This window comes from Pecten maximus, chromosome 15, assembly GCF_902652985.1.
Source record: "Pecten maximus chromosome 15, xPecMax1.1, whole genome shotgun sequence".
Lineage (NCBI taxonomy): Eukaryota > Metazoa > Mollusca > Bivalvia > Pectinida > Pectinidae > Pecten > Pecten maximus.
The window spans coordinates 25,374,265-25,396,150 of record NC_047029.1 but is presented as its reverse complement, the minus strand read 5'-3'; the positions used below and the strand labels follow the sequence as shown (position 1 = coordinate 25,396,150).

At 34.2% G+C, this 21,886-nt stretch overlaps 2 protein-coding genes across 2 annotated transcripts; one reads left to right on the top strand and one right to left on the bottom strand.

Annotated features, from left to right (window-relative positions):
• Nucleotides 1–1,728: 1,728 nt before the first annotated feature.
• On the bottom strand, nt 1,729–13,638 carry LOC117344199. Its single transcript, XM_033906859.1, has 4 exons — nt 12,486–13,638; nt 11,309–11,448; nt 10,131–10,256; nt 1,729–8,934 (listed from the first exon to the last, which is right to left on the bottom strand). Exons 2-4 carry the CDS (start codon nt 11,319–11,321, stop codon nt 7,487–7,489), a joined length of 1,587 nt encoding a protein of 528 aa, XP_033762750.1. The 5' UTR covers nt 11,322–11,448; nt 12,486–13,638; the 3' UTR covers nt 1,729–7,486.
• Nucleotides 13,639–13,880: 242 nt separating this feature from the next.
• Nucleotides 13,881–20,031, top strand: LOC117344198 (COMM domain-containing protein 3-like). The gene is made up of 8 exons (XM_033906858.1): nt 13,881–14,077; nt 15,314–15,425; nt 16,108–16,171; nt 16,499–16,533; nt 16,874–16,934; nt 17,636–17,692; nt 18,568–18,627; nt 19,107–20,031. Exons 1-8 carry the CDS (start codon nt 13,939–13,941, stop codon nt 19,167–19,169), a joined length of 591 nt encoding a protein of 196 aa, XP_033762749.1. The 5' UTR covers nt 13,881–13,938; the 3' UTR covers nt 19,170–20,031.
• Nucleotides 20,032–21,886: the final 1,855 nt, after the last annotated feature.

The window sequence follows — 21,886 nt, the reverse complement described above, 5'->3', positions numbered from 1 at the left end:
CTATGTCTACCTTTATAACGCAGAAATACCTAATTTGGCGCACTCAAATTTTAGCAAATTAACAAAATTTAACAAATATTGATGAATTGACATGCACAAATAAGTTTCTACTGAACATTGGAAAAGCTATAATAAGCGCCATGATGATATAGCGCAATGCTTCCAGAGTGAAAACTGCTAAACTAAGATAACCGCTAAAATAAGTAAATTTACAGTAATTCACATAGTATCTATAAGTAGGTAAATCCATGTATACGCACATATGTAGCTACCTACAATCGTAATAACCCAAATTTCATATCAGTATAAAAACCAGATAAAACTTCAGAATAACATGTATACTAAAGTTTGTTCTTCGCAATTTCACATTTAAAGGGACATTCCTTCGTTCTGACATCAGAAACCTGCAGAATTTCTATTGATTAAATTTATGTCTAAAAGATGATTATTATATGAGTGTATGTGCCTTTCATGTAATGACATTAACACCGAAATGTATACGGAAAAAGCGTATCGTATACAAATACCTATGTCTTTGCGCTAAATAGTGATACTTCTGGTCGAACTAAGAATTTTCAGGACCTAATACTCAAAAACGTTGGTTTATCTTGAAAGTAGAACTGCCTTATAAATGTTAAGATTATAACTTTTACTAGATAAATTACACATTTTCTTACTACACTTGATAAATTACACATTTTCCTGTAAGTTTAATTTTGACGACCTAAACTTTATTTAAACGATGGAATGCTCCTTCAGTGCATTCTTGCCAAAGATTGTTTTTTTCACATACTAAACTTGTTATATGGATACACTGTGTTCTTGTCTTTTATTAGCGAAAGACTGTTTCATCCTTAAGCATCACAATGACATATTTCATATTTCTCAATGGTAACCTTGAAACTGTATACCACTCTGTCCTAAGTAACTGCTTGCAACATGTCCGGCCTTTGAGTCTTCTGGAACCTGAAAAGAAGATTCCTGAAGCTTTTAACATATTTGAGTCCTGTGACTTGACAATGGGTCAAGGTCATTTATATGAGGCAAATGTATACCACCCTCTACTAGGTAACTGCTTGCACAATATCAGGCCTATAGGTCTTCTGGAATTTGAGAAGATTCTGAAAGTTTTGAACATATTTGACCCCTGAGACCTTATAAATAGGTAAAGGCCATTGATATGGGGAAATTTCATAGGACTCTTTAGCAAGAATCTGCTGTTAAATGCCATAGGCTTTTAAAAGAATATTGACAAATGAATCTTTAACTATTTTGGCCCTGTGACCTTAAAAATAGATCAAGGTCATTGATATGGGGAAATTTCATAGGATTCAATAACAGGAACCTACTGTCAAATACCCTAGGCTTTTAAAACTTAAGAAGAATATTGGCAAATGAATTTTTAACTATTTCAGCCCTGTGATATTGAAAATATGTCAAGTGTCAAAAGTGAAGAATTTTTAATGTATACTCTTCTCCCATGTATGTCATGTCCAAACATCAGTTTACAGTTGCTTATAGTTTTCTAGAAGAAGTTAAAAGTTGGTTGACGGACGATAGACGACAGACGTCCACTCATGCACCTAAAAATAAGCTCAATGGTACTATGTCAATACACAGTAATGTACTGATAGATTTACCACATAATCAACCTGATTTTTCCTTGTCCTGATGGCTCAATTACAAATTAGGCCAAAATATGCAGACATGGTAAAGATCACAAAATCATTTTTGAAGTGTACACCATGTCTTTATTACAATTTCTAATGAGAACTCAGCTCTAACAAGCATAGGCTCCAATACAGAATATTAACATTTTAAAATTAATATATCATAATTTGAATCAAAATCAAAATATTTGTTAAGTAATCTTTACCACACTTCACATGCACATTCCTGTTTTTGGTAGGAAAAGACAAATCTGTCTTTCTTTAAAGCTTCATCATTCTGAAAGTGTCACAACTCACAATTGGATGATGTCATTGTGCGCTATATAACAATACCAGAATCTAGTTACATCATTGATTTCCATTCTATGCTCCATCAATGAAAGCATCATAGAAGAATAATCATCCAGTTACCATATTTATTCTAATAAACGCCCCGGGGCTTGCAATTTTTCGAGGGTGGGGGGGTGGGCATTTAATAAAAAGCTAAATGTCAGAGTCCGTAACAGCTGTTAGGTCTGTTGACTGTACTTGTTTGACACCATGAAAAAATGTTTATCTGTCCAAAATATTGTAAAACTATTAGTAACAAACATTCTGGCACTTGTGTATGAAATTGCACCAACACTAACATAAACATCATTGCTTTAAACTATTAAATGTTCTAAACTATGGACAAATATGGATAGATATTATCACTGAAACATGGTTATTTGGAAGGGGGCGTTTATTAGACTAAATACAGTATGAATTTAACAGGTTTTACATCAGCTATTACAGCATTACAGCCCTACAACTAAAGAGTTAAAATACAACCAGTCCTCTGTGATGTACTTATAGACAAGCTCAAAGTCAGGCCTCATGTTTGTCAACTTCATTTGTTTCAGGGTGAGATTAATAGATTCTCTTACCCTGGACAGGGATGACTCGCAGTTTTACCGGTGTGTGATTTTCTTGTCTCACCCAAACAACAAGTACATTTCGTCGCATCAACAATTCCATGACGTCATGGCAACAATACAATGATGTCATGTTGACAATTCAATCACGTCACGTCAACATTTCCTTACATTGATGTAACGTCAATATTAGATACATAAGAGGGTAAACAGGGTAAGAGAAAAATAATCATTCACCCCCATGGAAGTGAGACAAGGGAATCTATACCCTCGGGGAAGGATACTTAGGATGGCAAACACTTTTCAAGCCTCGTGTTTGGTAACTTAAGAACGCTCCCCTTGAGTTGAGATTCCCTCGTTTCATCCCCAAGGGGGTGACAGATTCTATTTATCACATCCCTAGCAACCACAGGAACAACATCGAGGTACGTTAGGATACCTGTCTCACCCCCGAAGGAGTGAAATATTCTATCAATCACATCCCATGCAACCAGTAACAACCTGTGAGGTACGTTAGGATACCTGTCTCACCCCCGAAGGAGTGAAATATTCTATCAATCACATCCCTAGCAACCAGGAACACCCTGTGAGATACGTTAGGATACCTGTCTCACCCCCGAAGGAGTGAAATATTCTATCAATCACATCCCTAGCAACCAGGAACACCCTGTGAGGTACGTTAGGATACCTGTTTCACCCCTGAAGGAGTGAAAGATTCTAATAATCTTTTATTTCAAACTCTACAGACATTTATCAATATTATACTGTCACTCTTGTCTATATAGAGAGTATAAAATAAAGCTGGAACACTTCACGAAATCTTGCTAATACAAAGTCTGTTAAGGGTTTAATGTCTTCACAAATCAAACTCGTATGAATGAAGAGAGTGTCTGCAAATGATTAGATCAATCGAGAAAAAATTATAGTGCTAATACACACTGAGATGTCACGACTGGACAGAGTAACACGATATCCCTCCCATTCACATTATACTGACAACAGACAAGCCAGACCTTACCATACAAATGTCTCATCCCTCCCATTCACATTATACTGACAACAGACAAGCCAGTCCTTACCATACAAATGTCTCATCCCTCCCATTCACATTATACTGACAACAGACAAGCCAGTCCTTACCATACAAATGTCTCATCCCTCCCATTCACATTATACTGACAACAGACAAGCCAGACCTTACCATACAAATGTCTCCTCCCTCCCATTCACATTATACTGACAACAGACAAGCCAGACCTTACCATACAAATGTCTCATCCCTCCCATTCACATTATACTGACAACAGACAAGCCAGACCTTACCATACAAATGTCTCATCCCTCCCATTCACATTATACTGACAACAGACCAGCCAGTCCTTACCATACAAATGTCTCATCCCTCCCATTCACATTATACTGACAACAGACAAGCCAGACCTTACCATACAAATGTCTCATCCCTCCCATTCACATTATACTGACAACAGACAAGCCAGACCTTACCATACAAATGTCTCATCCCTCCCATTCACATTATACTGACAACAGACAAGCCAGTCCTTACCATACAAATGTCTCATCCCTCCCATTCACATTATACTGACAACAGACAAGCCAGTCCTTACCATACAAATGTCTCATCCCTCCCATTCACATTATACTGACAACAGACAAGCCAGACCTTACCATACAAATGTCTCCTCCCTCCCATTCACATTATACTGACAACAGACAAGCCAGACCTTACCATACAAATGTCTCATCCCTCCCATTCACATTATACTGACAACAGACAAGCCAGACCTTACCATACAAATGTCTCATCCCTCCCATTCACATTATACTGACAACAGACCAGCCAGTCCTTACCATACAAATGTCTCATCCCTCCCATTCACATTATACTGACAACAGACAAGCCAGACCTTACCATACAAATGTCTCATCCCTCCCATTCACATTATACTGACAACAGACAAGCCAGACCTTACCATACAAATGTCTCATCAAACCCATTCACATTATACTGACAACAGACAAGCCAGACCTTACCATACAAATGTCTCATCCCTCCCATTCACATTATACTGACAACAGACAAGCCAGACCTTACCATACAAATGTCTCATCCCTCCCATTCACATTATAGTGACAACAGACAAGCCAGTCCTTAACATACAAATGTCTATCTCCAAGTGGAAACTAAATGTCTAGCAGAGGATCTCAAGTTCCAATTTTAAAGACTATGGATTGTCTTGGTCAGGAGACCTTTCTCTAATTTTCAACACATAAGCTATATCTGTTGAAGTCCTGTCACTTTGTACAAAATTATGGCAGTATTTCACTTGAAAATTTTACAAATTGTACTATTTCAACTGGAACATGGAGAGAAAATTAACACTGCCACAATTTATCAAAGCCAAATGCCCTTATCAATTAAAAATCAGATGAATCTATTACACGTTTATATAATATATCTAATATGCAGAAATTGTATGTAAAACATTGTAAGTTGTAATATATGATGCCTAATAAAATAATGTGTCAGTTATTAAGTGTAATGGCTGCATGCCGCAGTGGATAGCACACATTTCACTTTTCACCTTAGGACGGCCAGGGTTCATTCCCTCAGTTATATTAGAAATTATTGCAGTTCATGGCACATTTATAGAATTTTTCTGGGTTTTCCAGTTTCTTCAACATTTAAAGCACAGTGACTTACACCTGTACATACATAGATTTTTTTTCTGAGAAATGGGGGGAGGGGAGGATATGTGTATTTTTTTGTTTTTTTGGTTAGTATTTTTTTTACTTGAATGTTTCCTTTTTTTCTAATTAAATAAAACTATAGATACATGCAGTAGCTACTAGACTATCAAAGAGACTAATAAGTTAATAAGTAATTAGAACTTTCAACACACTAACGAATAATGTAATAACACAGTATCATTAATAATACAATTTGTAGGGTATCACAGTTGCCAAATGGGGGTAATCACAGATATACAGTAAAATACACTCTCTAATTCTTATTGAGCTACAGTTAAAAATCTTTTGCCACATTGGGAATAAAAGAGGAAAACCTACAGGAGTATCTAAGGTGATACTGACGTGGAAACCACAACACACATCTTCGTCTGTTGCCTGAAGCGAGCGAACCATTCCATGATTTAGAGTAGACTGAAGCTTATGCTTTACTACATGCACTCATGATATCAGTATTCTACAGTGAAAAATAGCAATCACAGCTAAAACTTCCATATAAATTCTAAGAGCATGCATTGTTACAGAAACAGACATGAAATTGATCTTATGTAAGATTTGAACACTGATAATTAATTGAAACTGTAAAAACATACATTTTCATGATATATATACAAACAAAAATAAATCTGATTATCAAACAATTCTCAATCTATTCAGACCAGATTGCTATACTGTATCATTGTGGTGTCAGGGATATAAACAGTAATATTGTGTAATTCTGATGAATATGTTAATGAGTTTGAGTAAACTTAAAAAAAAACAACATTTAAAGTTAAAAACATGTCAAAATTTTGAAGGAAACATGATGCTTGATTTCCAAAAATTTCACTATATAAATTAGCATTCTAAGTGCTTAATGTCTTAATCAAGTTCGTGAACGAACAAATGGTAGCACAATCATTTATTTAGGTCAATGACCATTTCATGTCAAGATGAATAGATTATAATAATATTCAAAATATCTACATAAATCTAAAGAAAAGCAATTAAAATTTGTCCTCTCTCCAAAGGGTTTAAACTACAGAAAAAAAAAAATATATGATTTAGAATTATTATGATCGATTAACACAATAATACTGTATTAAACCTATTGAGCCCACTGTGCACTTACAAAAACACAAATGGGTGCTTGTTAAACCATTGTACAGAGAAAAATTTGTATGGGAAATTTGCATGGAAAAAATAACTTTATTTTCATTTACATACTTTTATGCAGCAAAAAAAATATTTTGCATATTTTGTTCAAAGACTGAAGATTATATGGGCAGATCAGTGAGGTTAGGGACTTTTTTATAGGTGAAAGGTGGCAGTACACTTATAAAAGCATGAGTGCTTAACAGCTTAAATATGGTATACATAACAAATGGTCCCATGAAAAGATATTTCGCCCAAACATTCAATCACCTGTATATTTCATGTCAACTTTTCATTATAGAGAAAATTATTTATATTATTCTCTATGGGTTCCTGTCAACTATTTTTACTTTAAAAAAATCATTATATACAAAGGTACATGTAGTATGACAAAATTCACCAAAAAATCATTATATACAAAGGTACATGTAGTATGACAAAATTCACCAAAAAATCATTCTTCTATGTCACATCTTACAATATAAACCATATCACATTTTTCAATGAATTTTTCTGAATTTGATGATGGGTCGATTTTAGCAAAACTTTGCACACTGAAAGATTATAGTTAAGAGTTTCTTCCCATAATGTTTTCATTAATTCCGTTGCAGTTTTAAAACTAGAAAAATCAAAAGGTTTTTACAACATAAAATTTTTGCAATGCAGTTGTGACGATACTTTGCTAAGCATATGATTTAGGAACATGGTAGCAAAGGAACTTTGGTTTTTCTTAATTTCTTTCAACATATAAATAGCTCATATAAGCTACATTAGGAAACTCTAGATACATTTTTTTCTAAACACAAAATTTCATTAAATCCATCCATGGATGAAGTCAGGGTAATTGATACAAAAATGTTGAAAATACAAATAATTTATATTGAAATTCATCATTGCGAACTCAATTATGTAACAATACAGTAGAACATTGTACAACAAGGCTAAGCATACCAAACAAAACCTATTTTTCCAAAGTTTCATTTTGGGTGAAGGTCTGTTCAAATCCTTTTTAATCCATTACTTTAACAATGGCCTGTGCCTTTCTTTAAGAAAGGTTTCCTCCTCATCCATAACAAGGCTGTCTACATTCCTGGGTAAACTGGAGTTGGGATTCTCCAAGTCCCCGGTTCTGTATTCAGGGACAGAATGCTGAATATCTCTGAAGCTGTTTTGATTCCGTAGAGAATCTGCCTCTCCTTGATGGGCTTCAGAAACACCAGTATTTGAATTGCTCTGTTGTGACTGTTCAGGGCAATCTTCGACTGTGCTTTGCTGTGTTCCAATTTCCCTTTTAAAGTTTTGATGATCTAAATTTGGAGGAAGTGCACTTTGTTTTAAATTCTGATCGCCTTCTGCCATGACAGCACATGCATCCAAATTACTCCCACAGTTAGAAACTTCTTGTGGAGTAAGTTCAGGATTTGGTTGAATCACCTGCTTCCCAACCAAAGAAAAATCTTCTTTGATTTCGTTCTTTGACTTTCTATCAACAATACACATCTGGCTCATGTCCGAGTTCCTAGCATCACTTTTCTGTCCGTCTTCAAAACCCTGGTAGTGGGAAACATTGGTTCTAGTTATGTTTTGGTTTTGTTCTGAAGCAGGTAAAGTGCTTAGTCTATCATTCTCGTGAGCTGGAATACTGCGCTGAAGGTCACGAAAGCTTGGTAGGTTTGGCTGTGTCTGAATTTCCAGTTGAAGCCGTACCATTTCCTGATCAGGTGGCTTTTCACTACGCACGAAGTTGGCATCTCCTTGGGCTTGTAAAACAGATACTTCACCAAGTTCAGTTGGAACACTGCGCTGGAGGTCACGAAAGCTTGATAGGTTTGGCTGTGTCTGAATTTCCTGTTGAAGCCGTACCATTTCCTGGTCAGGTGGCTTTTCACTATGTAAAAGGTTGGCATCTCCTTGTGCCTGTATGCCGGATACTTCCCCACCTTCCTCCGTCGATTCAGGATTCCAATTCTGTATTTTGTTTGAAATGACAGATGCTGTAGTGACACACTCCATTGCTGTATCGGTAATGTTTCCTTCACTTAAATTTGCAGAAATATCTTCAGAAAGACACACTGCATCCATTTTTGCATTTTTATTCTCTTGGTCTGTTTCTGCTTCAACTGGGTCAATAGTTGTTTCGACCTGATTTTCACTTGATTGTATTACATCTGAATCAAGCTGGTTACTTTGTATGGACTTTGAGTCGCTTTCTGATACTGATGAAGATGACTCAGGATAAGCTTCACATTTAAAATGTTCATGCTCTTGAGGCTCTCTACAAAACGGAGCAGATATGTTTTCTATAACTTTTTCTGGTCCTTCTTTTTCTGATAACTCTATGTTGAAATCAGCAGAGGTTTTATCTTCATTTCGAACGGATCTTCCTCCAAGATGGCTTAAATTGTTTACTTTAATATTTTCGTCATCAGAAACGTCAATGTTTGGCTGAAACTGTGTTCCTCTTCCTATAATATAACAAAAATACCTCTGATTATATTGAATACAGGCAAAACAGACCTTAAATATATATATAATACAAGAGACCCCATGGGCCTATATCACTCACCTTCTTCCAATGGTACATTGAAATTAGTCTCCATCATTTATGCAGGTGCTGAATAAGCTGATTACTGTTATTTGATTCAAATATAAGAGTAGGGTAGGTTTATTCCTTTAAATAAAGTTTGTATCCATTCACCCCATCAAGCTACAGGCTAAATAACAGATTTCTTGGACTATTTCTTATTGAGTAGATGTCATTTACAAGCTTTTTTGCATATTTGACTCTGGGGACCTTGAATGTACAATTTGTAGGTCAATGTCTTTTATCTAAACAAATGTGTAAACCCATCAACCCAACATGCTATAGGCCAATGCAATATCAGGTGTCTGGGCCTTGGTTATTGAGAAGTCATTTACAATATTTCATGGATAATTTTGTGACCTTGAATGTAGGTCAAGTTCTTTCATTTGAACAAACGTGGTAGTCCTTCACCCCAGCATGAAACAGGCCCAATATCATGTATATGGGTCTCTTTGTTATTGTAAGGAAGTCATTAAAAGATTTTTTGCATATTTGACCCTTGTGAACTTGAGAGTAGGTCAAGGTCATTAATTTGAACAAATGTGCCAGCCCTTCCACTGAACATGCCCATGAGCATTCCCATGAACACCCATGAATGCTGCAGGCTTAATATCACAGTCTCTAGGCCTCTTGTTTATTGAGAGGAAGTTGTTAAAATGAAAAAATTGGTGCCGAATGGCTGGACAACAGATGGATAAAGGATGCCGCACCTCAGCATCAGCTCACGTGCCGTTCAGGCAGGCGAGTTAAAAATAATTTTGTCTAGGAAGTTCTCGACTGCTATGTAATGTATACTTGTCATACACATAATCATATCATCTTAAAAAAATGAGTTTTGATAAACAAGAAGAGTTTTCTTCTTTTTTAATTATGGTGACACTTTACAAACTGTTATGTTTTTCATTAGTATTGTTACACATTCATGACCAACAGAAAATTACATGTACTGCTTCAGAGCTCTGAGTTATCTAAGGTTTTAGATTCAGAGCTTAATGTTACATTTGTGAAGACATTATACCCTAGCTTATCTAACAAAAGAAAGCTTAATAGTAACCTGTAATACAAACATTATCATACCTTCAAGAATTTGTAAAGCTTCATAGCACTCCGTTTGTCGTAGAATATCTCGTAGTTCTTTCACTGTCAAGTTATAGTTGTCATGAAGCATGTCCAATAATGACTCAGCAGGACATTCTTTCTTTTCTGAAGTAAAAAAATTGATTTAACTTAATTTTAACATTTAAATTGAATTTAATATTCAATAAGACTGAATAAAATAAAATAAATATATCAATCTCCTGGATTATATTTTCACATAAAGATATATAATATCAGACTGTAATTACATATCATGAAGTCAGTACCTTTTTTTCTGTAAGAACTTGAATAAGTGCAGCCATCATCTTGTCCAGAAAAATTGTGCTTATAGCATTCTTGAAATTCCAAAAAACTCTTGAATTTCAAAGATATGGTTTATAAGGATAGATGTGCCTATCAGATTTAATATGATATAAATGATTTGATATCGACTTTATTTTGCCATACCAGGCTTCTTATACAGACCTGAAGGAGGACAAATACCTGAAGCTTGTCACTGTCAAAATGATACTTTCAATATTTACAAAACATATTAACAATTAAAGAATATCAACATTGGTTGTACATCCAGGATGGCCGTCAAGTTAAACAGTGCAATGAATAATGAACTCTAAATTCACTAATTATATAAGGTGAATGGAATTTGATTCCCTTATTAGATGTGAAATGGATCATCCCCCAGCCTAATTACCAGATGGACTTTTCTGTATGGCATTAAACCAAGTTGTCATTTATTCTTGGAGCAATGCTGATCCAGCATTTTACCAAATTATATAAGATATCTTATATATCATTATATGTTTATGAGATATCTTATATGTTTATAAGATATCTTATTTAAAGTTTATAAGATACCTTATATAATATATAATATATAAGGTAGCTCATAAAAGATAAATGATATCTTATATTTTTTATAAGTTATCTTATAAACTTTTCTTTATAACATATCTCATAAAAGATAAGATATCTTATATAATTTGATATCTTATATAATTTGGTAAAATCCTGGATAAACGTTTTCAGTGAATAAATGACAACTTGGCTCCCAATATTCCTGGGCTACTTCAGTCTACTTCCACATTCAGAACCTGTGCATTCTGTTACTACTGACCAATGCACTGAGTGGCTATATAATAGAACAAACCTATCCTCACCAATATCTCTCATTTCTTTTCTCGTAATGCCAGCCTTTTGTCCCAACTTTCCTCCATGATGGTGACCCCTCTCCACGAGACAACACTGTCCCTATCTTGCTGAAGATTTCATCTCGGAGATTCCCCAATGGCTTTATCGTCTATTGAAAAGAGTTTTTGTACAAATGCAAACAACTTTTAAAATCAACATAATTGAATTATGATATACTGTGCAATAAAATAATCAACATGCATTTATTAATTGGGCATTAACACAAGAAGACATTCTATACTTTTATTTGTTTATTATGGGGTAACATGAAAGTTTGTATCACATTTATCTAAATAGCTTGAAACCATGAAAAACAACACCCACAAATATTTCACATTATGCAATAACTTGTTTTCTATACTTGCCCAAATAAATCATACACAAGATTGCATGTATTGCACATTGACCTGCCTTTTAGTAACTATCTTGTGCTTTTCATAAGATATTTTATCTCAAATTATCAACTTTTTCTTTCAACAAGGCTAATCACTGTGTACATCTGTATGCTGTTTCTGATTGCCCTTATTGTAAATACAACATTCCATTTTGCATGGATGTAATCATTGTAAATTGCAACATTTTAATCATTTGAAAAAAAAAAAGACATTTTAACAAAACAAAATCATAGAGTATATTGTGTGGTAAAATAATACATGTATATATATGCCCATCCCAATGACAAATTGATGAACAATCAATGTACATTTCAAGGACAATTATCAATTATAGAAGATAATGTGTTTGTGAGAAAATATTGTAGATCCAGCCTTTATGTTCATAATGTCAATTTAAGTAGGACAGAATCTTGTAGAAGTCAATCTTCATGCTGCATAAATAAGCACAACTACTGTACAGCTGTATGTGTACATATATAATATATGGTGACAATCTTTTTACAATTTCATAGTAAACAGCTAGAAACCAAGCTCAAGGAAAAGGATAAGAAGGGCAATTTCAGCATCTCATTAAAAAGAATAGTCAAATCAAAAAGCTACTTTTAAAAAACACACAAATACATGTTGATGCAGTTATAAAGACTACAAATGTTTCAAAGAGATCAGTTGAAATCTAAGCGAGGATGGACGGACACGGCCTCTATTAAATTTTGACAGGCGTCTAAAAATATAAGTTCTTTTACCAAATTACCTTGTAAATTTCTCAGCACTCCTTGTTGATGGCTAATTGGCACAGGTTGATCTCTTTGTATTGGTGGTGTGAGATTTTGTCTTAATATATTTTGTCTAGGGTCCATTTGACCAGCTATTCCAACTCTTTGTTGACCATCACTTTGATAAGTCTGTATATGAGGGGGATTCCTTGTAGGGATTGGTTCAAGCAGGCTTGTATTATCAACATCTCTGGGTAATGCTGCATTGCCCTTGCTCAACAAAATTATCCTGTATAGACTCAATCGGAAAAACCCCTGCTTTCTGGATTTATTTGCACGCCTGCTTGGTTAATTGGAGTTACATCAATTTCAAAATCATCCTTTCTTTTTTTCATGGAATCCATTTCTCTGAATGGAATTCCTCGACCTCCCTGGCCTCCTCCTTGACCAAGATTAAAAGAGGAGAAGGCTGGCATAACGTCCATGCTGTCTTGGAATATTTGAATGGTGGTCATCATTCCCTGGGAGACGTGGTCGAAGTATGTCTGTTCCACCTGGGACATTTTGCATAGGCTGCAACATAGGATAGTTGCTGATACCAATGCCCTGGTCTCTACCAGCATTATGTACTGCATGCTGTTGATGGGGTTGGATGGGTGGATATTCTGTCACGGGATATTCACAAAAAATAGGTGTGTTATTTTGTGTAATTCCTGACAAATCACCAGCGGCACACTGCGGTTGTCTTGGTAAACACTCAACGTTCTCTCCATATCGTTCATTATAACGATTTCTTGCTTCAAGTAATTCTGTCGAGGAGGTTAGATTTGCTTCCTTTATTACAAAATCAGATTTTTTTGAATACTTCTTATTTTTCTAACAGTACCAGAAAATCAAAGAAACATTCCCTAGAACGTCTGGCAATGCATTCCAATAATTTGTCCATCCCCCGAATATCTCCCCTCTCGTTTTGTCTGACATTCAATCTGTTGTCTATCGAACTGTGTCAAATCTAACAGATCACGAACTATTTCCATTGGGTTTATATTCTTTCGTAAATACGGTGTACATTGCTCTAATAATTCATCTATTTCAACACGCCTCTGATAAACAAATTGGGTGTTCCCTGCCATCTCCAATGCTTGAACGATCAACACGATGACGATTGGGAACTCCCTCGAACGATAAAATTCCCTGCGTTTTGCTTTCACTTTCGTTTTACTCAGAAAAGGGACCAGCCATTATTTAGTTCCAAATTAAGAGAAAGTAAGAGTCTGAGTTATAGTTAATTTAATAATAACAATTATGAGTATATATATACTACTAAATAATTTAAAATTGTATGATTTCATATCAGAGATCAGATCAACGAATCTTTTAAAATGAAACTTTCAATAAAGCATAACATTCATGCTCCCTTTATTGGAACTCTTTAGTCATGAAATCAAAAAGAGTGTATGGGGGAGTGACTGATTCGCAAACTTTTTGGAAATGGAACTGTCACAATCAGTAATCGATGGTTTGTCGGTTGTCGGTGATTCTGCACATGTCCCTAACAAATGCTACCAGAAATTACTCGATGCCGCGTTCAATGGCGTGGTGGACTCGGAACAAAGAAATCGAATATCAGGTAATAGGAATACCGACTGCACAGGTACATTTGTACAAGTTGTGGACATTATTACATTCTGTGTGATGTTTTTAATCAAAATGTTACAGTACATTATAGACGAGTAAATGGTTGTATTAGACTACAATCGCATGCTTAATTTGTAAAAAAAAATATATGTCGTATCTTAATCGTAGGTAAAATCTGTTTACACCTTCGTAGATACTGCAGATATGTATTTTTTTTACAAATTAATATAAGCTTGCGATCGATTGTAATATAATAGGTTAATTCATGTCCACAAGGGTTTGTGTGCAATATAGGAATCTGTGCATTCTCAGGGGCACGATATACTGGTAGAAAGTAGTAGTTGATACCTGTTGATAGGTATTTACTCAAATGGACTGAAATGGACTTGGAATTATCGAAACAGAGATCAATGGGACTCACATTGGCATTATTTTCAAAGAATGGACACAGTAAATATGATCTTCAATGTCAAGCTGTAAATTATTAGGGGTTTATTTTTTTTTTTTATATTTTTTATTTATTCCCAATCCGAGTGACCTGCCAACTGATCAATATCACTGTCAGAGATGAATTGAATTCAATTACCAAAATGGACGATTATGAAAAATTGATTTAATATAATACTTTATGGTCAAATAAACCTGTAATATTTTACATATGACACAGTTTGGCATTGAAGAACATATATGTGGGTCTATTCTTTGAAAATAATGCCATTTTAAGCCCTACTTATCTTTGTTTTGGTAATTCCAAATCCATTTTGTCTCTTTTCAGTAAACATCTCCACCAGTCGTTAATGATATACACATACAAACACTTGGGTACACATTTGACAAACTACACAGGTCATACATGTATCATATGTTACAGGCTTAAGCTTGTTTTGGTAAGGGTGACTATGATTCTTTAGATGGAAAGGACACTGCCTCTATCTGCTACCAATGCTATAGCAAGTTCTTTCTTAAGTATTAGACAAATTTATTTAATTTTCACAAAATTGAATACACATACAGTGTATCTGAAATTTTGAATAAACTATACATTGAATGATATAGTTGATGTCATTTTTATTTTACCTTTTTTTAATTGTAGTTAACAACCAGTTGTAACACTCTAACGATTGTATACTCATGTAAGAGTCGCTGAAAGTGAATGTTTATTTTTACCTGTAAACATTTGACTGTAGGAGATGAAGCCTTATTTTTACCTGTAAATGTTTGACTGTAGGAGATGAGACCTTCAGTGGTGTTGACAAGGTAGTATTGAAGGAGGCGTACGCTGGATTGGTGTCTTGCATTATTGAAGCCACCAAGCATGACACTGAGGCTGCTTCACTTGAGTAAGTTCTCGGTCTCATTTTGTTTTGGATATATACATATGGTCCGATTTCTTGACAAATCCAATAATCAGTTGATAGAATATATAATGTACTGTGCAGTTGTTATCTCACAAAGGAGTAGTAGGCCTATATGCCATGGTGCAGCATCCATCTTCCATCCATCAGTCAGTTCACCTGTTGTCTGTCAACATTTTGTTTTACTTAAGGTTGCTACTATATCTAATCTTAGTGAGCAGATTTGTTTCTGTAGGCAGATTGATTTTTTAGTTTTTCTAAAATGAATTTAAGGCTCTATGATTGAGTGATCCAGTTTTTTTCTGCCTTTTATAAAAAAAATTATCCATATTTTACCATAAGGCTAGTAAAATACATAGAATATTAACAGAGAATTGATTTTATTGTTGTGACTTATAGTATACATGTATATACATTTTTATAAAATTTTAAGTTTTGAGATTTTATAATCAGGCATTCTATTTAAGTAAGGGATATAAATATCATGTGGAGTCATTTATACCGGTAATTAATAACAATGGAAATTAAAGTGTAATTGTCTGATTTAATAATATTTTTTGAACCAAGGACATCTTGCACTTTAACAACCACAGTACATTTCAAATCAATTTGACTTCAACATCATCTTCAGAGATAAATTTGATGAATATCTTTCTTGGTCATCTAGGGCCTTGCTAGAAGACTGTAAATTTACTGCTGACAGAATCAAAGCGTTTATAACAAGTTACCAGGTAAGTGATCATGTCACAGATGTTTTATTTGATATTAGTCGAGATGAAAACGCATCATAAAGCCAACATACTATAACATGTACATGTACAGTAGTAAAATAAAACTTTCAATATGGTACAAACATTGGCTTTTGAATTTCTTTTTAAAATAACATTCCAACCACTCCGAACAACCTGCCATTAATCAACCATCATATATGCCTCGCTGTCAATCAAAAATAACAAAATAAATTAATATATAAATATTCCGTTTTAATATTGATTTTCACAGCTGAATTAGGAGGTCTATGTTTACATTTGTTGTAAATCAATTGGTTTCTTTTTTAGGAACGAAAACAAATTATGCAGATTTTACTTGGAAAGTAAGTACATTTGTAAAGAGTCATTTTGAGCTGTTTATTACCAGCAGTATTTTTTCCAATGTTAATTTTTTTGTGCTAGAATTGTTTAGATAGATAAGTGTAAATGGTAAACGATATTGCAAGGAAAATGTTAATTTCATGCCTTTGTTGCTAAGACAGTTAAGGAACTAATATTTTAGTTGGGTTAGTTGAAGGTTTCCAGTTTGATCTGATTTAGTTGAAGATTTTCGGTTCAAATTTCCACTGTACATATACTGTATATAGTAACTGACATGTGTATTTTATCAGTATGATATATAGATAACTCAAATCGTACTCTAAACTTCCATGTCTGTTACAGTGTGGGAGTTACTCCCCCTCACATTGTTGATGTGGATTGGCGATTAGATTACTACATAAAGGTGAGTTTGTCAGGTAAAGTCACTGATCAGTGAATCAAATCTTCTGCTATATTACAACAAACCCAAAACTCTTTGATTCACTTGTTTGTCCTCTGGCTGTCTCTCTCTCTCACATGCCACATCAAAAAGGATTGCTTCTAAGAATCACAATCTCTCAAATCTATATATCAGGTAGCAGATATCTGTTTTTAATTTATCTTTACACGATTAGAATCCCTTTGCTGAACTTTATATTGTATGGCCCTGACTGTTTATGTTACACCCAGCAAACAAACAAACATTCATATCCATGGAGAGCTAGAAATGTTTATTAAATATCCAAAAGAAGATATAACAGCTGTATTTATGGATTGCAATTTCTGATACACATTTTATTTGCTCTTTCCTCATTTAATGATGTTCAGATACTATATTTATCTGATAAGCCCATACCACGTGTATAATTTCACTCAAAGGACAAGGAATAACATGTGTTACCTTTTTTTTTTTCATTCAAATGCAATGGTCATGGGTAGGCTCATTACTAGGCATGGGCTTACTACCAGACATGGGCTTATTACTGGACAGGACATATCCTCATTACCATGCATGGGCTTATTGCCAGATATGGGCTAATGAGCGGGCATGGGCTTAATGCTAGATAAAATGCACTGTACATGTACAATACTACTCTAAACCGGTTCATTTATCCCATGTTTTAGAACAACCACCTAGAAAAAGTGAACGAGGCTGTCTACCTGATATCGTTAAAGACAGAGGTAAGAAGACAATACATATCGCCCCGGTTAGGGTTCAAACTCTCCCAAGATCCTCATCTGAGAGAAGATGGCTAGTAACTGTACAGTGAAACTTTACTTTACCAAAATTGTATGGGACCATGTCAATGTCTCAAGATATGACAGTGTATCAGTAAAGTCCGTGTCATTGGAGTATGTCGCTGTTCTGGGTATTGTTGGATGAAACTGGATGTCATTAAAGTTATTAAGGTCAGGTCTCGCAGTGCTACTGTTGATACTTTCTCTTTGATGACATTATAAGGTGAGTTTTTTATCCCTACTGGGAAGGTTTGTATTTTACATGGAAACAGTTATCGTCAGATACCCAAAGTTAATTGCACTATGCTACACTACACTAATCACCCATTGGTCAACTCAGTAAAAAAATCTAGTTTCAATGATGTCACTCTATAAATAGAAACCAATCAACATAACCCTTAAAATGATAAAAATTAAATAAGATGTGTATGGTTGTGTCATTTGCTTCAATTGGTCTGGATAGTTTTTCAGTGAAGTTGCCACTAGCTACTACAAAGAGAATTTTCCTTAAATTGACCCTGGCTGTTCATTGGATGATACGCCCAGCCAGCAAGCAAATGTAAACTGATAGATAAATATGTATTTATACTGTTTATGTATCCTACTAAGAAACAATTAATGACATGCTAATTTGATTCCACTTGAAGTTTGTGTTTGCTATTTCTTGAGAATCGATGTGTAGGTTCCTTATTATATAGTTAACATTGTGGTAGTAATAAGCCTGTGGGTCAGAACCTAACCTAAAAATGGGCTCTCTCATCAACACCTCTGATTCCACATATACAGATATATGTAATTTACCTGTGGACTAATTTCAGGTACCAGGAAAGCCAGGTATCCAGGATGTACAGTTTTCATGTACGCAAGAACAATTACAGGTGAGACATGACTCGTGAAGTCTGCATTACCTACATATTACTGATATCATGACTGCTGTAGTAATGTATATACATAAACCAAACGATTGAATATTTATCTATGATTTATACATTTAAATGTATAAGTACATTAATTAACAAATGTTTTCACTTTCATCAAGGGATAACATCAGGATTTTACTGTAAACGGTGTCCTTGTTTGAGCTACTTTACCGTGCATTGTTTTGCAACTATCAGTTTCTTGTTGAGAATCAATGGTCATATACCTATATAGCTGGGCAGAGTAAAAATGAGGTCATTGTTACTATAAATAAAATGTTGATGTCCTTGCATCAAATCAAATTCTCATGAAACTTGTATGCTTGTTACATAGAAAATTATTCTTGATGCAAGGAGATTTGCACTGTCTGTTGGTTTTTTTTCGTTAACATTTTATGTTTTTAAAGTAATTTTTATTTTTTTATTTTTTCAATTTTCAGGATTTTGTGGGGAAATTAAAAGATGCTACAAAATGTCTAGAGAAAATCAGTACATCACAATAATGGAGAAGTATAAAACACCAAGGAAGGATAACCCAGTATGGGACCAAGTTATGTGTAAAAATGGATGTAAAAACTGTGTGAAATGTATGATAGGGTGTCTAGAAATGATGTAGAGAATGCATGTACAGATAACATTTAAATATCCATTATATGTATTAATATTCAAGTGTGTTGCAAATATGGTGAAATGGTTTGCCTTTACCCTAAGTGGTAGGCCAAGAGAAAAATGTTTTGATAACAACTTTTTCTGAAGGAAGTGATATATCTTCGTTCAAGTCATGCAAGTACAATGGGATTTATTTCACAAATATTATATACACCACAATTAAATTGACAAAAGAAATCTGCAAAAGATTTGTAAAAACTTAAATTTCTGGAACAGCATTCTTGTGAGAAAGAAAGATTATATACATATGTATATTTTATAATGCTTTTTTCAAGCTACACTCAACATCACATTTGCATCAGAAAAAAATATTGCTGAAGTGTTATTTGGCAGAATAAGTGAGATGAGTGATACTAAGCAGAATTAGTGAGTTATGTGATATTAAGCGGAATGAATGAGTTATGTGATATTAAGCGGAATGAATGAGTTATGTGATATTAAGCGGAATGAATGCGTTATGTGATATTAAGCAGTATGAGTGAGATGGATGATATTTAATAGAATGATTTAGTTGAGTGATTTTAGAAGAATTTTCCTCTCATTATCCACTTTGGTTATCTAGCAAAACATTCAGGTATTAACTTCCAATTATAACATGTTTAGGTATCTGTAAATGTTGATTGCTTTAAATTCAATATAAAATGATTATTTTGCATTCAACGTTCTCCTTATAGAGATTAAATGTCCAAAGTTCAAGTTGATTGTTTGCTTTCTCTTTTCAAATTAAACGGTCTGCATCATGTTTCCACTGAGTTTGTTTGAAATAAAATAACTGTCAAGCACCATAAGATTAGAAAGTTTATCTTAGTATGAAATAATGTCTGAAATAGTGAAAAGTTTAAGAAAAGATATATGCATTAACACACTAAGAGTATCGTACACGTGAAAGTTGAGAAAAATATGGAAAAAAACAAACTGTTAACGGGGCATTCCTTCGTTTAGGTTGACAAAATCCAACTTACTGGAAAAATGTATTTTTGTTGTAAAAGATATAATCTTAACATTGATAAGGCAGTTTTACTATCAAGATAAACCAAAGTTCTTCGAGTATAAAGTCCTTGAAAATTCTTTATTCGACCCAAAGTATCACTAACTACCACAAAGACATAGGGTATTGGTATACGATACGCCTTTTTCCTGCATATTTCGTCATTAATTTCATTATAGGTAGGCACAAACACTCATATTATCATCGTTCGGACATTAGATTTCATCAATACAAATTGTATATAATTTAATTTAATATACCCAATAAAATTATAAAGTCACAAAAACAAAAGTGGCAATGCACTCAGCTAGGGATCATGGGAAACATTCAGAGGAAATTTTAGAAAATCACAGGCAAATTTAAAAAAAAAAAATTGTACTTGTATGAAAAAATAAGCAGATTTGAACCAATTCTCTCTGAGTATTCACTGATCCTACATAAACACAATATGGAACCAGCATGTCACATTTGAAGAAAGTATTCCTGCAGTTCATTATAAAAAATCGCACAGACAAACTTTAATTTTCTAAATCAAAGATTTCTGTTCCTGTTGGTCATCTTGGCGAGTCCCAAAGTGCAGCCTACATATGGAATAAGAGAATAACCAACTAGAATTGTAAGGACGGACAATAGACAAAGGTCGGTTTTAATGGATGATTGCTGAATACTGTTCCACCATGTCAGCATTTTTTTTATATATATTTTTTTTTTTGGGGGGGGGGGGGGGAGGGGGGTACAGTACATGCTAATTAATTCCTCTTTAACATTTAAAAATCTTTCTTTAAACAGTGAAATTTGACACCACATGCCAGTTCAGGGTTATGATCGAACAAGAAATGTCACAATTTCTTATGAACTTGATTCATATTAGCATGAACTGCTTACTTAAGGGCAGATTCCTTATTATCATCTTTCTTTAGGTTTTGTCTTTAAAAACATCTGATCAATCCTTTATTTTTTTTTATCTAATCACATAGATCACTACAGCTGACACTGGCGGAAGACATTAACAGCAGTCACAGCATCCTGGTGATGGGAAATTGCCACTTGATATTGCAAACCTGAAAATTTGATTCTCGGGTGGCAAAAATGAATTTGATATTAAGAAAAAATGGTTTAAATCAAGAAAAGTATGTGTTATCATGACATAACCATATAAAAGTAGCATTTAAATGCAAAATGTTCTCGAAAACCGTGCAAACTTGCATGGACTTGGATGCAAGAAAGTAAACAACAGTGTCCTGAGTCCATATATGCATCCCATGCTTAGAAATAAAATTACCAAGACAACAGTATAAGGCAAAGTTTGACTAGGGGTTTTCAAGATAATACCTCATTGCATTATTACCTTGTAGTACTCTAGGGAAGACATGCTTATACATTGTTATCTTATTTCTATGATACTTAAAATGGTCAATTTTCTTTCAAAAATATGGTGTTCAATATAAATTGTAACTTGCACTGGGGATACAACGGAGCGGTCACCCATCCAAGAGCTGCGACACTCAACCGCACTGCCACAAAAGCTGGCTATTTCCATGAACCATCACAAAATGTTACTGC